The sequence below is a fragment of the Thalassophryne amazonica genome, chromosome 1 (assembly GCF_902500255.1).
Source record: "Thalassophryne amazonica chromosome 1, fThaAma1.1, whole genome shotgun sequence".
NCBI lineage: Eukaryota > Metazoa > Chordata > Actinopteri > Batrachoidiformes > Batrachoididae > Thalassophryne > Thalassophryne amazonica.
Window position 1 is genome coordinate 149725122 of NC_047103.1, and position 21298 is coordinate 149746419.

The window sequence follows — 21298 nt, forward strand, 5'->3', positions numbered from 1 at the left end:
GGGGAGGGTATTATTATTTGGTTGTTAATAATAATAATAATAATAATAATAATTGTTTGGACAATGTTTTGTTTTGCACCACCAACAAAATATGGGATCACGTTTGTTCTTTTTCTTTTTCAGTCCTCAAGAAATTGTATTTCATAATTTTGGAGCATATTTAATTCTACAGACAAGGCAGTAAATAGAACACATATGCCGGAGCCACAGAATGACACATCACTGAAAAAAAAGAATAAAAATGCTTTCATTTTTTTCTGTGCGCTGAGCAGTGAAATCTGTGGTCAGTCCAAAAGGGGGCGCTCTCTAGCAGGACTGTCCCCAGGCTGAGGGATCGTGGGCGTGTCCAGGCGGGGGGGGGGGGCGGGGCGCTGCCTTTGGCCCGTGCGCGGTAATAAATGCAGGCAGATGGCCTTCACCGGTGTTCAGTCAGTGCAGAGTGCGAGCAGTTGCTGTTTCTGCCTTCGACCTCCGCGGCTCATCCTCACCGTCGGATCCGTATTTGAACTCAGAATCCAGGCTGGAATCAATGAAGGAGAGACGGTCGTGTCAGAAATTCTCTCTGAAGTCCGGCATGGATCCCAGTCAGAGTGTGAAGTGTAAAATAGTGGTGGTGGGGGACAGTCAGTGCGGAAAGACGGCGCTGCTTCACGTGTTCGCCAAGGACTGTTTCCCCGAGGTGAGAGACAAAAAACACCCGTCAGTGCTTTAGGGAGGGGGCTTATAAAATGTGCTTTCACAACAGTTATACACCGGCTGTGTGTTTGGTAGTACTGGTGGTGGTTATACTAACCTTGTTAATTAGTAAATAATCACAGTACTTGTCCTAATATGGATGCTGCTAATAATTTATGTATGACTGGTTAAGTCTGTTGCATGGTTTAAATTAATTTGTCTCAGAAGGGTGAGCTAAAGGGCATTTAATGAGCACCAAAAAAGTGGCGTGACGTCATAAAGCCAGCCGTAATTTTAACTAAATGGGTGAAAGTGAAACCTGAAGGTCATCAAAGGATTTAGCATCTCTTGTTTGGTTAGAATTCTCTGTCCTCCTATCAATTACAGGAAATAAAAAAATGGCAATTACAAATTTTCTTGATTCCAGGGCCATATTTGTGTATTAATAGTTTTGTTTTTTGTTTTTTTTTTCCAAATTGTCTTAAAAAAAAAACTAGGAATCTAGAAAATTGTCAAAAAGAGCAAATCTCATGAGAAACTGGGATTGTTTTCTTTCTTGCCAAGTTTAATTGAGAAACTGATTTTTTTTTTTTCCTGTTCATGGACTGTAATTGTCTAAAAAGTTTAAGACAAAGTAAAATTTGGCTGAACCAACAATAACTTGCGTTACGTCTATATTTGTAGTATTCTGATTATCTTTAAGCAGTAGCTCCTGATGTATTGAAATATTTTCTTGGCCCACCCCTAGTCAAAATGCTTCTTCCTTCTTAAAGATGATAAATTAGCTCCTATGTTGTGATCCGCATACCAGCTCCCAGGCTCATGTGCCATTCATGGCACATCTCAGCAAAGTGTATCCCCACCCCGCCCATCCCAGAAGTCATAACTAATTTGGATGTCTACCCAGCTCTGAACCGTATAACCTTATCTTGGCCTAATCCTGCCTCTGAAGCCTGGTTTTGCCAACATGCACAGACTGTAGTCCGTCTGCTCTCCTTCCTAGTTAATCACTAGGGGGCAGTGTTATAGCCCAAAAGCATTCAGAAATTAGCAGCCTGTTAGCCTCGCGTAGTATCTTGTGTTTCTGAAATTCATCTGCAAAACTCTTCACAATTTTCGCATTTAATTTTTTTACATTTTGAGTTTATGCAATGTAGATGATGTGATGTTATGAGCTAAAGTGGAAAAACTGAAGGGTGCATTGAAAAAGGACTCAAGTGCACATACTGAACCAACCTGCGTATTCTAATCCAGAGTGCATCGCTGTGTCCGCTACACTTTATCAAATGTATTGTAGCATATGTTTGTATTTATGCCATTACAGTGTGCGAGTTTAGAAGCTGGTATGAGGATCGCAGCATATTTAGAATCTTTTGATTAGGGGTCGGCCAAGCCAGTATTTCAGGTTGGCATCGGTCTAATATTGGCCAAAGTTAATGGGCTGGATGTCAGAAATTTAAAGAATTGATCTGAATCAGGGCTTCTGTTGCACATCTGAGTCATATTATTGGTTATGTAGGTTTTCCATTAGGGAAAAAGAATGTTTCCCAGTTTGAGTTGTTGCTAACAAAGTACATCCAGACAAATGCCCCTAATTTGATAAATCGACCTTCAGGAACTGATTTTGAAATGCTAAGACACGCAAACAAATCTTTAAAAATTCCAGGATCCTTTACTATCCCAAATTCAAATCTCATCGCTTATTCCAGTTTTGAGGCCTGTATTTTAGCCGTTCAGTGTCAGTCCTTGTAGCTGAACCATTTGGTCTTTTTTTTTGGAGTGGATACACCAAACTACTGTCTGAAATCCACTGGTAATCGAGCTGGTCAGTGACCGGTTCAGCTTGTGTTTAGTGTGGCTCTTAATGTACACTTGTCCTCTGTTCCTTCTCAGAGCTACGTCCCGACAGTGTTTGAAAACTACACTGCCAGTTTTGAAATCGACACTCAGAGAATCGAGCTCAGCCTGTGGGACACCTCAGGTAATCTCCCATGTCTGTGTTTTCTTCATGTTATGCGTCCTGATGTAATGTTCAGATGTGCTGCTCCCTGGCCCTCATCCTCGCTGACCTCTGAGTATTTGCTAATGGGACGAGATTGAGTTAATATTCCCGCTGTTTGGCCATATCTTTATAAACTACCCTGTGTGACACTAATGCTCCGGTTTTGTTTTTAGAGCAATGGCATTAATCTGCGACCCATTTTAATCAAAGCCAAATTAATCCTTTCTCGTAGTCTGGAGCTGCACATTTCCCGTCGGATCAGCGCGCCCTCTTTCATCACCTCTTCCTGAATGGTTTGGTGTTGTCTGTGTTACACACATTCAGCCAAAGTTTGGATTTGATTCACAGATTTAGTAAGAACTGTTGTAAAAGCAGGAATTGTATGGGAACAGGATAAATCGAGCTTTGATAACATTTATCACACAGATGGACACATCTGGAGAACACACACTGAAATTCCTCCAAGTATGTGTTTTTGTTGTGCAACGTGTATGAGCTCTGGAGCTCTAATCACTTTTTTTTTTCTTGCTTGGACTTTGTTTCCAGGGTCTGAACCATCTGCTTGTGTGCGAGTGGGTAAATAAACCCACTCTGCCATCCCTCAGTGCCCAAGCAGTGAATAGCAGTCAGGCGTGAGTGATGCTTGTGGTGGTTTTTTGGGGGGGGAGGTGAGCCAGCTGTTGCTAGTCTTCGGCTTGGAATTTCTGAGAAATGACGATGCAACTTCTGAACTTCCAAGATCAGCACTTTTCCTGATCAGTGTTATGGGAAATGACAGAAGCAACGGGGAAAAATTTAAAATCTGAACAGCACTCGGACTTCCCCCTAAGCACCATCCCAAAAACTGGCTTTACACAAATGCCTTTTGAATAACTCTTTGTCTTTGGAAGAATTAAAAGTGAAAGCTGAAAAAAAAAAAATCCCCACCCACTTCCAAGGTACTGTGAGGAAAAACAAGCAGTTGGAAATTTAAATTCTTTGGTTCTTACAGCGTGTTATGAGAAAGTAAGTGCAAAGTGAAGGAATGAAATCCAGGCAGTGAGAATTTTTGTTTTATTGCTTTGTTGGCCGGATGCCTGGAGCCGTTTTTCTTTTCATCCCTCTGCTTCATAAGAAAGTGTGGGTGTGTGTGGATCCTATTAGATCAGTAGGTCTGAGACAGAAACAGACCCCCACCAACTCACTCCCAAAGACAGATTTGTACAGGTTTTGGCTTGATTGGTCCTTTTGTATCGACACCCATTGACTGTGACTGTTCCAATCGATTGTTTATCTCCTGAGGTGAGGCTGGGGTGGGGGGGTTCGTTTGACCCCTGTGTGCTCTCGGACAAAGACCAGGATGCCGATATGAAGACAAACACGCACACGCTCTGGGCTGCCTCCCCCTCCCTCACATCCACACACACACACACACCTACAAACGCTGTGACGGGTTTGTCTTTGTTCCACGGTGATGAGTGGGCTAATGACCAGCCTGGTGTGGCTGTGGAGGGGAGAATGAGAGCAATTCAGGTCATTAAGGTAGATGCCTGACATTTGTATTGCTTTCCATTTGTCCCTCTCTGCCGGCTCGTCTTTCTGGGTGGGTCTACTGAGGCTGAGACCTTTTATCTAGGGTTTACACTTTGTCTGTCTGAAGCCCTTTTCAGATATGAAAGCTGTAACGTTGCAGGCATTATCTTCTCAATACTCATATCTGTTCTGGAAGGTTACTTGACAAGAGCCATTTGCAGACTTTTGCAGTTAAATGTTTGTTTTTATATCTAGGTCACAAAGCATTGAGAGCACTTATCCCATTTTGGTGTTGGTCCAGTTCCAGCACAAAGTTGCCAACAAATGAATAACTTAGGAACATGGATACTTTTGCTGATGTGCCTAAAGCTGAGGACACACTACAAGATTTTGTGCCTGATTTTACCCACAATTCAGTTGGGTAGAGTCTGCGTTAGTCAGAGGGGCTAGTTGGCACAGAAATCTGCTAGTGTCTGGGGTACAGACCTGAATTGGCAAGTGTGTGAGGGGAACAGACCCAACCAGGTTTCAGTTGGTCAGTCAGCCATGTTTGAATTTTTTTAGTTTACTCTGGACGCAGTCGTATAGTGCGTGCCGATTACCGACCTGACTGCAAACACAGTGCCAACAGCCATTGAAAAGGTAGGTGAGATGCAGGAAAAGGTGTCACAAGACAAAGATGACAGGAAGTAGCCAACGGGAATCTCAAAACTCCAGTTTCAGTATCAAAATATCAGGGGTTTTTTTTTTTTTTCTTTTTAATGGATTTCTCAGAGTAGATAGCTGTGCAGATGGTAACAGCGAGCAGTTTGTCGTCCATCTACATTTACCCTTGAAATTGATACAGTTGAGTTTGAAGCAAACTCTCACGAGTTTAGTTCATCCAGCTGGTTTGACAAATCATGTAGCCTGTGGTCCATCATCAGGTGCAGTCATTAAATGTGTGATCCCGTCTTTCAGTCATCATAAAAAAAATATGCTGAAACCAGTTGATTAGTTGTATAATCTGCCTTTTCAAAATCTCTAACGACTGTGAAAGTTGTGTAGTATTGTTCCTCCTGGTTCTTTCTGTAGATACTGCTCCTTATAAAGAACAAAATCGATATATTCCTCAGTTTGAATTTATTGGAAGTAGCACTGAAAACCAGGCCCGGTCCCCAGAGACGGAGCCCACACATGGACTCCATTTTCTGAAAAGACCTTGAACATGGCCGGCATAATGCTTTTATACAAGACTATATAGGTGGTATAGTGGGTGTGGTTGTCACAACAAACCTAATCTTAGTGGCTCCCCAGACTGAGGGGAAGCGTCACCCCTTGCCTTCAACCAAGTTGTTTGGCACATGGTGGAACCTAATTCCTTTGTTGCTGATCAGATAAAACCAGTTCAGACCAGTTGACAGTCATACTCAAGCAGATGACCAAAACTCACCAAAAACATAACCATTTTTTACGCTTGGTAAAGTTGAGCAAAATTTTCAGCACGAAGTACATGAGAAGAAATGGCAGAATTGAACCGAACAAAAACGAAGTCAAAGAGAAACTTCCTGCCTACATCATTACAAGGAATTCCATGGGAAATACCCCAGCGACACAATGAAAACAGTGATCTTTGTGGGGAATCCTCTGCACACCGCACACAGTGATAAACACGCATCGATGGAATGCGCATGCAGGCCTCGATCATGAGATTGTCTCGTCCCTCACATAGTGAGTCAGGGCCTCACTGGGACATCAAAGTAACCTTGGCCGTGCCTCTTAGGTTGTCCTGAGTTATGAGGTGGGATCTTACCTGTCATAAGCTGTCCAGCCTTCCATACTCACCTCACAGTAATGTGTCCCCAGCTTTAGTATGCAGTTGGTTCATGCTCCCTATCCATAGATGTCTTGCCATGTTGTGTGCATCTAAACCTGAAAAGTGGCTGCCTCTTATACAGTTTATTTTCAAGCTGGTAAAATTACCATGTGGATCCTGGACTTGTCGTCAGTCATGAATGACACCATGGAGTAAAGTTGGTGACAGACAGGATAAAGTGTATGTTTGAAAGACCTCTTTAGGGATAAGAATGCTAAAAGAGGGAAGAAAAAACTCATCAGGCTGATGTCATGGATTATAGTGCTTTAAAATGTGCCACTCTGTACCAGTAGAGGATGCAAAGTGACAAGTTGCGCCTTAAGTCAGGGATGTTCAGTGCTGGAAATGCCAGTACAAGAACCCCTTAATAGTCTTTAGAGTAGCTTGTGTTACTATACCACATGTGGCAATTTGATTGCAGTGCGCCTCATCACTGGGAGCTAATTTGATTTTATTTGAAGCCATTATGTGATATTTGTCAGGCATTTCATTTTGTTAGCCCCAGGAGAGCAGACAACCATTTCAAGATCTCTAGTACTTAAGATGTGGTCATTTTTAGACAATGACCTGATTTGATGTTGATATGACCTGTGTTGTGAGAGGATGGTCCACTGAGTTTTGCCACAAAGTTTGCTTAAAATTGTTCTTTGCCCGTTGATGTTGCCATGGACTGACCAACATGGCCCTTACAATAGTCTCTTTACACTTCACAGAAAGGCTAAACATACTACTTTTCTTGTGCTAACTGTAGAATTTGGCATCTTTATTGGTAGATGTAGGTGTATTTTTGTAACACTATTAATAGCATGGATAAAAATGTTGTGCTCATATATAGCAGCAGTAGTAGTGAACCAGACCACAATAAACTGGAATTCTGGCACTGGCTTGTCAGTGGAGATGGATGTCTCCTACCTGGATGACTGAGAAGCATCATTGATAGAAAATGCAAAATTCTACAAAAGAATATAAAAAAATATGAACTAAGAGCTGGAAAGCTTGTTTGTTTTTTAAAAAACAAACAAAACCTGGAACTGAAATTTATCAATTAGAACTGCCAGTAGATGATCTCTAGGTGTTTGAGAGTCAACCATGAGAAAACAGTAATGTTATGTTCGCATATTGGCAGTATGTACAACCCCTGGCAAAAATTATGGAATCACCGGCCTCGGAGGATGTTCATTCAGTTGTTTAATTTTGTAGAAAAAAAGCAGATCACAGACATGACACAAAACTAAAATCATTTCAAATGGCAACTTTCTGGCTTTAAGAAACACTATAAGAAATCAGGAAAAAAAAATTGTGGCAGTCAGTAACGGTTACTTTTTTAGACCAAGCAGAGGGGAAAAAAAAAATATGGAGTCACTCAATTCTGAGGAAAAAATTATGGAATCATGAAAAACAAAAGAACGCTCCAACACATCACTAGTATTTTGTTGCACCACCTCTGGCTTTTATAACAGCTTCCAGTCTTTGAGGCATGGACTTGAGTGACAAACAGTACTCTTCATCAATCTGGCTCCAACTTTCTCTGATTGCTGTTGCCAGATCAGCTTTGCAGGTTGGATCCTTGTCATGGACCATTTTCTTCAACTTCCACCAAAGATTTTCAATTGGATTAAGATCCGGACTGTTTGCAGGCCATGACATTGACCCTATGTGTCTTTTTGCAAGGAATGTTTTCACAGTTTTTGCTCTATGGCAAGATCCATTATCATCTTGAAAAATGATTTCATCATCCCCAAACATCCTTTCAATTGATGGGATAAGAAAAGTGTCCAAAATATCACCATAAACTTGTGCATTTATTGATGATGTAATGACAGCCATCTCCCCAGTGCCTTTACCTGACATGCAGCCCCATATCATCAATGACAATGAAATTTACATGTTCTCTTCAGGCAGTCATCTTTATAAATCTCATTGGAACGGCACCAAACAAAAGTTCCCGCATCATCACCTTGCCCAATGCAGATTCGAGATTCATCCTTAACCTTGTTTTTTTCTGTTTAGGTGTTAACGATGGCTTTCATGTAATTTTTCTGTATGTAAATCCCATTTCCTTCAGGCGGTTTCTTACAGTTCGGTCACAGACGTTGACTCCAGTTTCCTCCCATTCGTTCCTCATTTGTTTTGTTGTGCATTTTTGATTTTTGAGACATATTGCTTTAAGTTTTCTGTCTTGACGCTTTGATGTCTTCCTTGGTCTACCAGTATGTTTGCCTTTAACAACCTTCCCATGTTTGCGTTTGGTCCAGAGTTTAGACACAGCTGACTGTGAACAACCAACATCTTTTGCAACATTGCGTGATGATTTACCCTCTTTTAAGAGTTTGATAATCCTCTCCTTTGTTTCAACTGACATCTCTCATGTTGGAGCCATGATTCATGTCAGTCCACTTGGTGCAACAGCTCCAAGGTGTGATCACTCCTTTTTAGATGCAGACTAACGAGCAGATCTGATTTGATGCAGGTGTTAGTTTTGGGGATGAAAATTTACAGGGTGATTCCATAATTTATTCCTCAGAATTGAGTGAGTCCATATTTTTTTTCCCTCTGCTTGGTCTAAAAAAGTAACTGTTACTGACTGCCACAATTTGTTTTTTTTTTCCCTGATTTCTTAGTGTTTCTTAAAGCCAGAAAGTTGCCATTTGAAATGACTTTAGTTTTGTGTCATGTCTATGATCTGCTTTTTTTCTACAAAATTAAACTGAATGAACATCCTCTGAGGCCGGTGATTCCATAATTTTTGCCAGGGGTTGTAGTAAAGTGCACTATACAGTCTTATGTCTGCAAGGATGTAATAAAATAAACGTTTATTTGTCTGTCTTTTAGCAAGATTACGTCAAAACTGTTGCATGGATTTTGATTAAATTTTCACCACAGATGCACATTATAGGCCATGGAAGAACCATTACATTTTGGAGGTGATCTGAATCTGGATTCTGGCTCAAGTTTCACTTTATATAAGCTTTGAAGGATTACATCAAAACTATTTCAGATTCTCACCAAATTTGCGCTACAGATAGATATTAGGTCATGGAAGACTCCACTGTATTTTGGAGGTGATCCAGATTGGTGGATGACAGAAATCTCTGATTACTCTTCTTTTCAATGAGAAGGTGATGGAAACCTCCACCATTGACTGTGCGCCATATCTAATGGCTCGTGCAATCAAAACTGGAAGCTTTTCAACTCTTTACAACTGCTACATCAATGACAAAGTTCAGCTTTCACGATTATTGAAGGTAAATCAACATTCAGTTTAACTGTCTTGGTGCCGAGACAGTTTTCAGATAATGAATGTGTAATAATACAATCAAAAGTTGACTTATTAAGCAACAATGGCAGCAATGGTTTGCTGTTTCAATGAAACGTGCAAAACACAAAAACAGTTGTACTTTAGTTGCTTATTGCTTATTTTGTAACTGAGCACAATACTCCTGAGTAGATGTTGGGCAAATCACTCCTCTGTGCCCAGCTCAAATGGGGTAGTTTGGCTTAAATGGGTCTTGCACCTTCACATTGAGTTAGTATTGTTACATTTGAACATAACTGTAAAACAGCTTAGTGGGCTTTACTTTAGATTACCAGCATGTTTTTCCAACTTGACAGATTCCTAAAAGTAGGACAAATAATGGCTCAAATGAAAATCATTATCAAAAATGCAAGATTAGTACCAACTTTGAGTCATTTAAAAAACTGATAAGATGCCCATTGGGGCATCTGGGTCTGCTTTATCATGGGAAATTCTTTGTAGTTAGATTGTTCAGAATATATCAGATTTCTTCACTGCTGAACTGAAGATGACCCACTTTGGCAAAGAGGAAGCATCAGATAAGTCAGTTGGTTTAGAGGAGCTGGGATAATCAGACACTTTCCTCCTGCAGGTTTCAGAGCATACTGCATGAGCCGTTTCTCTGACAGATTAGCGATGGGACGTTTTTCCTGCTCATACAAAGCTAGTCTGCTGCGCTCACACGCCACACCCCTCCATCCGCCATCGGCAGCCATTGTTGCATTGGCTCACATTTCTGGGCTCGGCGAATTGGAGCCGCATGTCTGGCATTCTTCAGACTAAAGATTTCTGCTGCCTCTGTTACAAAGACCTCTATTGTACCAATGGGCCCTGAGCGTTAGCAGAGTGAAAGGGAAAGCGGTGTGGCTCACCAAAGCCTCACCTCGTTTTCAAGGAGAAATTGAATAGCTGTGGAATTTGCCGACTGTTTCGAACCTTGTGGTGCTCCAATGTGTGTGAACTGAAGGAGTCAAACATGGGAAGAGATGAATAGATTGAATGTCCAAGTGTTGAGGAATGACTTTCTGTTTACAGACTTGGCACTGAACACCTCACATTCTAGGATCTCGACTTGCATGTGGCCTGCTGGTCCACCACAGAGAAATGGGAATCTGGTCATAATGCTGACTTGGTGCCTTATCAACAGCACCTTCAGATCTTGTTTTGCTGTTCGGAGCCTAAATGTGTTTGGTGCCTCTGAATGCTTTCATATCAAACTGCAATCTGATAACCTGTAATTGAGTTTATGTGCTTGAAAAGGTTAGTTGATGCATATATTTGTAACTAATCTGAGGAATCCATGAATTTAAACTGAGCCTTCAGAAAAGATGTAGCTGCAGGCACGAAACTTTGATCGCAAATGATTGCCGAGGCTTTCTGCACGTGCATGGGGCACTGACAATCTGAACAGTTAAGCTAGAACCCAGTAGCTTTATTACCTCGTCCAGTGAGTTTGGGCAGAGGTTGTTTTCACCCCTGTTTTTGGTTGTGAACAGCCACAAACCCACAATTTTACATATATTAAATTTTGAGGATCCATATCGTGATAGGCAATAGGAATTTTAAAAAATTCATAACTGTCAAAAAAAATATCGAATTTCTTTCATATTTGAGAGCATTATGTAGGGTGGCATCCTTTATCAACTGGCAAAGTTTGATCTGGATCTGATCCAAATTGTGGACTTTGTAGACATTTTAATTTAATATTGAAAAGCCCATTTGGTGTACATCTTGCAGTATATCTCAATTAAGTGCCTCAGTTACACTCATTTCTCTATCAATTTACCTACACCACCAAAATTGGATGGAGGTTCCAATTTTATGCCTGTTTGTGTCTTTATCAGTCGGAAACCAAGTGCCAAAAAGCAATGATGATTTGCGCACAGCTAATAATCAATGTTCTGTGAAAATTATCTGAAAAAGAATTCAGAAACCAAAGAAATGTCAGTGGGGGGGAGAAATGCCTAACACCACAAAACTCTGATCCAAGTGCATGAACTAAATACATACTCCTCACATTTGATCACATCATTTTAGTTTATGAAAAGCCAGTTCTCACAGGACTTTGACCTTCAATTTTTCCAAGGTAAAAATTTGTGGAATTGAAAACTAGTGTTGACGTAGGTGTGCGTGGTGCTCTAGTTTTAGTTTCAGTTTTTAATGCAGTGTTACTTCAGTGCCTTAGTGTTGGGCATCAAATGAAGACTGGCTCACAACCAAAGCAAAATCAAAATTGACACCACTGAGTGGCACTGGGATGTGCTCTCAGTCCCACTACAGGAGAAAACGCTTGAGGCAAAATAATTTCATAGAAGACTGGTTGTATTTGTTTAAAAAAATCTAATAAAATTGTTACTTGCGATGAAACTTGCAGGGCATATGTGGTAGTAATACGAACGTGGCTGCGTAAATTTATTACTGCCCTCACTTATGACTCCATTGACTCTCTGGAATTTAAGTACCATAATACATTAATACTGGGTTTCTTTCATAGATGCTCAATGTTGGAGCATCATGTACTCTGTACTACTGTGGTCATGTGTGGAAAGATGGGGATCATCCATTCAGGACTGGGATATGTGGGGTCCATGTGAGCTGTTGAGAGCTGGAGCATGCCTATGGGTTAGGTCCTTCAGGTATGTGAGCACACCTCAAGTTGCTAATCAATGTGTGGCAAAGCAGGTAGAGATGGAAAATGTACAGGCTAGTGGATCTCCAATGATTAAAGTTGGGGACCATAGAGTTTGTGAATTGAGCACACACTCACACATTTAGTCAAACTGCATTGAACCACAACCATTTACAACTGGAGGAGGGATTTGAAATTAAAACTAGCCTCTTCGTTACACGTGATGTAGGTCCACTAGGTTGTAGTGGCTCAGGTATCTGGTTGATCTGTTGGGTGTGTGACTGCTGCTGACATTGTAAAATGGTCAGATGTGCTTGTTGCAGTTTTTCTCAGGTGTCCAGTAGGGAGAGACACACACACACACACACACACACACACCACCCTCATCCGTTTGGGCTCGTCTGTTAGCCATGCAGTAAATCTGCAGGCCTGCTGCCAGACCTCCAGTCTGTCAGCTGCAACTGTGTGCATCAGAACTGTCTGAGATAAATTATCATCCATGACGGCATGCCACTATCATGCAACTGCTTCCTGCTGAAAGCAGGAACTTTTGAACATGATGGAATGTTCTGGAGCTGTATTCCATACAGGCACAGTCAGGAAAGCTGATAGTCTGTTGTGGTCTCCTGATTTTGACAGATGAGTCATGTTACAGGAATAGAACGGACTGTGTTCCAAACTCTTCATCTGGACTTGGAAAGGCATCTTAAATAATCTTAAACCTGGAAGAAGGAATGATTTTAAATCTAGGAAGTGTCTGTTTAAATGTTTCATTTTCCGGCCGTGCCGGTGTGCATAACTGTGCTGGTGTCCTCTTGGTGAGACACAAGGGATAATATGTTCAGAAAGATTGTGCTTTTAAAGGACAAAGAGGGAGGGTGGGGGTGTGTATCTTGATTCCAGATTTGGAGATCCTGTGGGAGAACAATGACAGGAGCTAATTAGATGACGGTCATCAGGTCTTTATGAGGCTGTTGGCTCTGGGATTTCCTCCCATCTTTCCGGTTGATAGGAGATAGGAAAGAGCAGAGTTTCGTCTCAGACACAAACGCCTGACACAGCCTGGATGCTGGTCATGCTGTTATAAACACCAGATGTGAACGAGACCGTCCACTATTAGTCTAATCACTGTTGCAGAGCTCAACGCAGACTGTAAACGTGCTATAAATTCAACTCTTCTGTGGGAGTTGCTGCTAAATGGCATCAGACATGTAAACATTGCAGGCAGCATCAGGCCAAACAAGCTGCATTTGGACCTTTTTCAGGTGTGCTAATTGTCTAGCATCAAACATGGCATATTACCCCCCCCCCCCCCCCCCCCATTAGACATTTCTTCCAGACCTGATTGAGTTGGTGGGATTACTGACAACCCTGGTGCCAGATTATCTAGCGTTGTTGTGGTGAGGTAGGGCGTTGGGCCAAGAAAAAGCCTCTTGAATTTGGGTGTGACTAGGAAAAATTCCAGTTATGGTCAAAGGGCTGGAATATTGACTGGATGACTTAAATTCCACATGGCATGCTACATTCCATCGGGCCTGTGCCACGGCTGCTGGAGCTGAAGGCATCTGTTCTAGACACAGCTTGTGATTCCACCAGCAGCACGTTTCAGGTGAACGCGAGAAGCAGTAAATGCATGCAGTCTGTTTTGTTTTTAAACAGATGTTCCTTCTTGCAAATGTCTGACTGGCCAATCAGGTGGCACTTTCTCCATTATTATTACAAGGGTGGTTGTCCCTCCCATCCTTTCTTATCACTACAATGGTGGCTGTATAGTTGTTAAAAATCTAATCTTTGATCCTTTAATATTATAAGCTTATACAGTAAATATTTTAGTCATAAAACAGTAAATGTTTAACACAGTTAAAACTTAAAAAAAAAAAAAAAAATCCATGTTACTATGTAGACTAATCACACAAATTTCAAGGAAAAATAACAATTAACTTAAGGCCATGGCTGAATGGTCTGTTGCTTGTTGGCACCATGAGGGGAAGTGGATTTTATTTAAAGACTTGCAGGTCTAGAGCCAGAAGATGGTGACATCCCAGAACCTGGAAGGTGAATTGAAGCACTTTAAAACAAAATGGCAGCAGCCAAATGTTTAACATTAAACTCCACATGATCCTGACATCATTCAAACTGTCACATTTGTATTTAGTTTCATTATTTGCACGTTACGTTTCTGAGCCTCTGCGTCTGTATTACCATCGGAGGGTAATCTCGCTTCTCGATCAGCACAAATGTTGGTTAGATTTTCAGGTAAATGCACAAGTCTGTGCAAATTCAGATTTATTGACAAAGTCTCACACACATCATTTCCTCACATGGGGTTGAGTCAAACCAGTAGATTTGTTTCAACATATCAGCCAGCTCTGCAGTTTTTCTTGGTCACGGCGGCTGTCGTTTTTTTTTTTTTCCCCCAGTGATTGCTTCCAGGCAGCAGCAGCTAGAACCCCTCCCCTTCAAACAATGCTGCACCGGTGTGATTGATTACAAGACATCCCTGGGGGGGGGAACTGACTCTTTATGGCTGATCTCACATTCCCTCCCTCATGGTTTGTTTTTTCCTGCTCTGTGTTCACAATCCCTGTACACCCCCATCAGAACAGCTGGGTGGTTTCACCGATTCCCTGCCTTTGTAGACTCAAATCAGTCAGTGAGAAATGACAAAACTGTGCTCCCTGCTGAGACAGGATGACTTTGTCCTGTGTATCTACTGTTGTCACCTGAAGCATTTCGGTATCTATACTTGGATTCTGATGTATTGAGAAAAAAAAATCAGTCTGGACAGGTATTTGCGTAAATGCATGAATGTATGCGCTGATATGGTGGTTTTCCTCGTTTGTTTCCATTTTAAACATCTCACGGGGTTGTGTCCTGTTATGTTGTACCACGGCTGGATGAAAGCGTTGTTTAAACTGTCTCTCACCCAGACTGTTTGGATTATGAACACCAGACCTGTGTGTGAGAGAGACGCATTGCATTCCTGAGTTTGTTTAGAAAGGACCTCCCAAGGGGACCTTCACTAACCAAAAACAAAATTCTCCAGATTCTTGGTGGCCAGTTGAGTGTGTATGAACAGCTCTCACTTGTCATGTGATCCTGACTCACCTTGACACGCCGCCACCATCCCTCCCTTCCTCTTTGGAGATGTTGGGGTCTGGCAGAGAGAGAGGGGTGTCTCCATCACATATGGCTTCCATTTGAGGAGGGAGTTATGTTGTTGCTCTGCACTCAGCTTGAAGTTTTGAGTTTATCCAGGGAGGATTGCTTCAACAACTGAACTTGTCATAGTCAGCACCCCCCTCCCCTTTTTTCCCTTATTTTTTGCAAACCATTGTTGCATTGTTTTCCTTGCTTGGTTGCTATGGGTTTTGGGTGAGCTGCACAAGTGCTAAGAGTGAGTTGAAAGCAAAATTGTGGCCAACTGAACACATTCAGGCTTACTTCAAGACACCAAATGCCATTTTTGTTGCATTCCTGTAGATTTGGTTTTCAAACAGCTAACTTGAATTATAATTTATAATGTCAGAGTGAACTGGTCAGAAACTAAATGTATGTCATAATGTCTCAATAGGAGGTTCTCTGGTCCTGATATGCATGTTGGAACTCAAATTGAGCCAAATATGCAGTAGTTTAAGGAGTTATACAATTTTTGAGTACCCATCCACTGACTGACTCCCTGAATCCTATGTTGTCCCTGTTAATCACAGGGACTGACTTTAAACATTTTCAAAATGCTGCTCCACAGTCAAGTGAGTTTTCTTCCAGCTTTTTATTTTTTTTGCATTGGGGCAGGGGGGGAATGTGAGAGTTGATGTATGATCGTAAGGAAAGTGGTTGAGTGGATTCTGCAGGGTGATCTTTAATTTCTAAGGATGCCCTGAATCAGGTTCAGTGACGTTCTGCTGCATAAACCTGAGTTTCTACATCACCCGGTGACAGGAGTCTGAATATTCTTCAGTCCAGTGTCAACAAATGTGATCTGTTTACATGATAGATTGGTTAATTTCTCAATCTGTTTCAGGTTCTCCATACTACGACAATGTGAGGCCTCTGTCCTACCCGGACTCTGATGCTGTCCTCATCTGTTTTGACATCAGCCGCCCTGAAACTCTTGACAGTGTACTGAAGAAGGTTTGTTGCTTTTCAGGCTGTTAGGATGTAACTGTCAAGATCGTGTGCTCTTCACTTTTATTAGGAGGGTACTGTAATCAGCTCTGTCGCACAGTTGATCTGAGTCATGTGACGTTAGATAAGCGACTGGGTTTTTACTCCAGATTTAATCCAGATAGTGTGGATGATTTGGTCCGAATGCAATGAAAACTTTTGCCATTGCTTTGCTCACAAACTGACAGACGACCCGCAGGATCAAAAATATGCATTATTACTGTGCGTGAGTGTAATCGTGGAAATAAGACCTCCCTCAATGTTATGTAGGAATACATATGAAATCAACAAAATACACTGGATCTGTTCAAATCGTGCACCACCTTATCAAGCTAATATGTAGGTCACAAAAATAGATACTGTAATTTTTAGACCCTTAAATATCTAAAGGTCTTGAAATATTCATTTTTCTATACTTGCTTACTCCAGTTAAAGGTCTCAGGAGGGCTGGAGCCTATCCCAGCTGTCATCGGGTAAGAGGTGGGATACACCTTGGACAGGATGCCAGTCTGTCGCAGGGCCACATATAGACAGACGAACCCATGCACACTCGCACGCACATTTAAGGTCAAATTAGGGTTTCAAATTCACCAAACCTGCATGTCTTTGGATGTGGGAGGAAGCCAGAGCACTGGGAGAACCTGCAAACTCCACACAGAACGGCCCGGGTCAAGGTTGTGGGATCAATTCCCATGTTAGGTGAATCTTAAGTTTGTGAAAGCAGTCTCTCCTGAGGATGGTGCAGGTGTCACACCGTGTGCACGGAACAGTGAACACGTCTCTTAGAGGAGGCAAGGGTTCAAATCGTGTCTAAAATTAACAATTACAGACTTAAGTGTTGCATATTTTGAGTTTACACGCACAGAACTTTGACTGTTTCCACATAACTCCAAACATATTTGACAGTATAATCTATTTTGTCTGCAACTCCCCATTAGTTTGTTTGCTGGTAGCTTTTTTTTTTTTCCTGTGGTTTTGTGCTTTAAACGGTCTCTTTCAAGCAGAAACGGCAAAAAAAAAAAAAACTGGCAACAAATCAGACAGTTGCTGTATCACTGTAGACTATGCAGCTCAGATGGGTAAATTGGCAGCAGTTTGTTCTTGGTCTGCGTGCGTGCAAACAGATTGTGCTGATGTAAGGAAAGTCACGAACAAACTGTTCAAAACAACTTCATCTTTGGATGGTGATGAACCTGATCCCCTGACCATTCAGCCCTGAGGCCCATTAAAGACCTGGGAGAAATGCCATTGATCACAAAGCAGTTATTGTTGTCAGGGAGCGAACTTGGACTGTTTCGTGGTTCCTTTCCCGAGTTCAAAGCATTAGGGGCTCCAGGAAGTAGCCGCTTTAACACTTGTACTTGAAGATTGAGGTCATGAGCCGGTGCACATGAGAGCTGCTCATCAACTGCCACATTTCAATTAACATTTTTCTTATTTTTAACACCTGAAATCACACTTTTGAAAAATGCTCTCTTGCTTAGATGAAAAGCATTTGTGTTAAAACTGAGCCACATATTTGGCAGATATGAAAAAACTCTTTCTGACAGTGATTGTTTTTTTGCCAGTTACTACCTGTGCATTTGTTAATGTATTATCGCTGCTTCTATGATTTATGTATGACTGAGTTTGTATCCATCTCCACAGTGGAAAGGGGAGATCCAGGAGTTTTGTCCTAACACAAAGATGTTGTTGGTTGGATGCAAGTCAGACCTGCGCACAGACCTGAGTACGCTGGTGGAGCTTTCCAACCACAGACAGACACCAGTTTCTTATGACCAGGTATGCACATTAAATTGAAATCAATTTACTGACCCCTCCCATCGTATCAAATGTGACTTATGCTAGATTGTCACTTATGCAAGCCAACCAATGTAATATTTGAGAGGAGTCTTTAATTGAGGTTGACAACTGGTTTTGCCAAGTACCATGGGTGTAGGCTAAAGCCCTGTTCTTTTCTTGCATCATAACCTTTGACATATGTTGGGAATCCCTTAGAGTCCATAATGTTTTCCAGTATCATGTAAAGTCATCGGCTTTTCTAGAAGTGCTTGCTTAAAGCTTTACTCTGGACATGCTAATTGTTTTTCCCCCCTTGAATTCATCCCATGGTATAAGTGTAGCAGCTGCTCTCTGCGTTATGTTTTGACTGCTCCCATTCGTTCCCCTAGGGACGCAAACCCATGATCCCTGGCATGGATTCTCTAACTAGAAGGCTAAAACCCAGGGCTCTGACCTTGTGACCAGACAATCCTTTTGAACTGTTGGAGTGAGATTTACTAACATATGCACAGCAGCTCCTGCTGGCCTCATTAAACTCACTCCCATCCGGGTCACGGCACCACTCTAGTGGCTGCACTCTGCATTGTTTTGACTGCGCCCATTCACTCCCCTCAGGACGCAAACTCTCGATCCTTGGCATGGGAGGCGTTCACTCTAACCAGAAGGCTAAAACCCAGGGCTCTGGCCTTGTGACCAGAGGATCCTTTTGAGCTATTGGGGAGTGAGGTTTACTAATGACATATGCACAGTGACTCCTGCTGTCCTTCGTTACATAAGACTGGCATGTCAAGTCATTTGTGCAAGTTCACATTTATGTGATCTGTGCATTCCAGTTTCTCACAGTTATAGATGTTTAATTCCAGATGTAGGCTTCAGGTTACATGTCTCTATCATTGGCCAAAATTCATCTGCGTTGTCATACTCCACCCAGCTGTGAATGAGTGCATCCGTGACTGGGAATGGACTGACGCACCATCCAGAGAGTTCTAAATTCTTATTCTTCACCATGGTGTCTCTCTGTATAGGATGGACTACTTCTTGTTGGATGCACAAAGGGGAACAAAAACCCATAGTAGCCTCCAGGTTTAGATTGTTGCTTTTCTACAGACAAGTGCTCTCTAAAAGACATGTGCTTAGATTGTCTTTTGACCAAGAATTAGTCCTATAGAATGAGAAAGCAGCATGCACTTCTTGAAAGTGAAAGCTGATAGCCAAATTTGTGCATCTGGGAAAGGACAACAATTCCAGACCACATAAAACTTCAGTTATTAAAAATCAGTTGGTATAATCCAGCTAACAGACAGAGGATGTAATCTGCTTGATGGGGTAATAGTTTTGTGAAAGAAACGGCCATAAATAGTGTGTTCTCGATAGACCTGCATCATTGATTCGTCTAAAAGGGAAAAATCTAGGTATCATTAAGAGGACCATTTTAAAATCTTCTGCCGACCTGGGCAGCACAGGTTTTCTTCCCTGACCACATTTGACCTTTGTTCTCAGGGTTCCAGCATGGCTAAGCAAATCTCGGCACCCTACATCGAGTGCTCGGCTCAGCAGTCGGAGAACAGTGTCAGGGACATTTTCCATGTGGCCACACTGGCTTGCATCAACAAAAACAACAAAAATGTCAAGCGCAGTAAGACCGCCCGCTCTACCAAGAGGATTTCACACATGCCCGGAAGGCCTGAACTGGCGGCTGTGGCCTCGGACCTCCGGAAAGATAAAGCCAAAAGTTGCTCCGTCATGTGACTTATAAGCAGAACTGAACTGAGGACAGAGCACAGTGCAAGCAGGAAGCTGGAGGGCAAAGCTCTTTCCTGCATGTTTAAGACCCCTTTTTTGTCTGGTAAGGGGTTTTATACGCTTCAATTCATGTACATGTTACTGGAATATTCTGCACCAATGATAACACTCTCAATGCGTAGTGATGTCCCAATCCGAGCAGCCCCCACCAGAAGAAGCAGCCATCTGTCAGCAGGCTACCTGCTCGGGGAAATGACACTCTTCCTCTGGGAGGATGAAGCGGATACAGTCAAGGCAAAATGGAAAAGGGCAGGAAATGTGGTGTCACTAGACGCTGCTCAGATTTGTGAAAGAGGATCAAAACCGGTGGTGAGGGGGTTTGGTATGTAGGAAAATGGAGCTCAGAGGTCTTCGACTCGTCACTGTGGATTGGAACTGATTTGCTCCTGGAACAGTTTGTGTGGAAGATGAGATTCTTTGTCCTGCACAGTGGAAACATGCAGCTGTTTGTTCTGTCTTTGATATGTTGTCAGTGTAATGTGAAGTCATTGGTGTGACGGTCATGTTTTAGCCTCACTCGTAGCAGCTCACTGACTAAACTGATCAGTGTTGTAGAAACCTTCATATGATCTCTCACTATGTACCCCTGATTTTATTTTTATTTTTTTAACTTGTCTGTTTTTTGCTAATAATATCCAAACAGACATAAAATCAAAATAAGCTTATTACCATCCAGTCATTCAGTGTGTACAAAAATGATTATATTTATGTTGAACAAATGACCTGAACACCCCCTCCCCCCGTCACAACAGGCCAGAAAGCTTAACAAGTAAAAATGATTCTGAACCATGGTAAGTCATGACATGTTTAAATGGTGAATCATCCACTGAACTTGGGGGTGGTTGAAGAATGTAGCAGTTACAGAACTTGTTTATGCTCCAGAAACATGTTTCTGGTACTACTGTTGGTTATAAGCTTCATAAATCCCACAGTTTGAAACAGTTGGGTCACTTCATTCTGGAGTTTGATTTGCAGCAAAAAATGTGACCAAGTAATAGTTTAACATTAAGGATTTATGAAAGACTTGATGTGTGTTGGCTGACTTTAACATAAGTTTCCCAGTATGTCTCTAAAAATGATTTGTGACCCAAATTTTTGTTTTCTGATCTGGTGTCGTTTCTGTGCAAGTCTTTTCTTGATTGTCACTTTCAAATGTCTTTGCCATTAATGTTGCAACAGTATTTATTGAATTATATTTTCCCTTTAGAATAAATGCAAATTTACTTGAGGTGTCTTGTTTGATTGCATGAAGAGTATGTTACCATGTGAATGAAGGTACAGTTAAGTAAATGTAAAGGTTTTCCTATGCCTCATTAAATTAATTTGGACATTTTCATGCTTTTTAATGTTTATACTGGAAGCTGAATACTGACAGGCTGTATTAGAGAACTGACCAAAGTTATGACAAAATCTGCTCATACAAACTGATATGCAGCCACATGCATGGTGTTATTTTATGCGGCCTGTCTTGTCAAACCCACCAATTTCAATGTAATTGACTGTATAGAGCAAAAAGCTTCACATCTTAATCTGTTAATTTGTGTTACGCATTGGAACTATGGTGTGTCAGCTTTGTTG

The 21298-nt window shown here is 41.7% G+C and overlaps 1 protein-coding gene across 1 annotated transcript; it reads left to right on the top strand.

Annotated features, from left to right (window-relative positions):
- The first annotated feature begins 438 nt into the window (after nucleotides 1-438).
- Nucleotides 439-21054, top strand: rnd3a (Rho family GTPase 3a). The gene is made up of 5 exons (XM_034175808.1): nucleotides 439-679; nucleotides 2569-2656; nucleotides 15993-16102; nucleotides 17783-17917; nucleotides 19418-21054. The coding sequence occupies exons 1-5, from the start codon at nucleotides 530-532 to the stop codon at nucleotides 19664-19666; spliced, it is 732 nt and encodes a 243-aa protein (XP_034031699.1). The 5' UTR covers nucleotides 439-529; the 3' UTR covers nucleotides 19667-21054.
- Nucleotides 21055-21298: the final 244 nt, after the last annotated feature.

Bases quoted from the DNA above. Each gene is read 5' to 3' on its own strand.
- rnd3a (XM_034175808.1), top strand. From the start codon at position 530: ATGAAGGAGAGACGGTCGTGTCAGAAATTCTCTCTGAAGTCCGGCATG. The intron at 680-2,568 runs GTGAGAGACAAA...GTTCCTTCTCAG, and splicing joins CCAAGGACTGTTTCCCCGAG to AGCTACGTCCCGACAGTGTT. The intron at 2,657-15,992 runs GTAATCTCCCAT...AATCTGTTTCAG, and splicing joins CAGCCTGTGGGACACCTCAG to GTTCTCCATACTACGACAAT.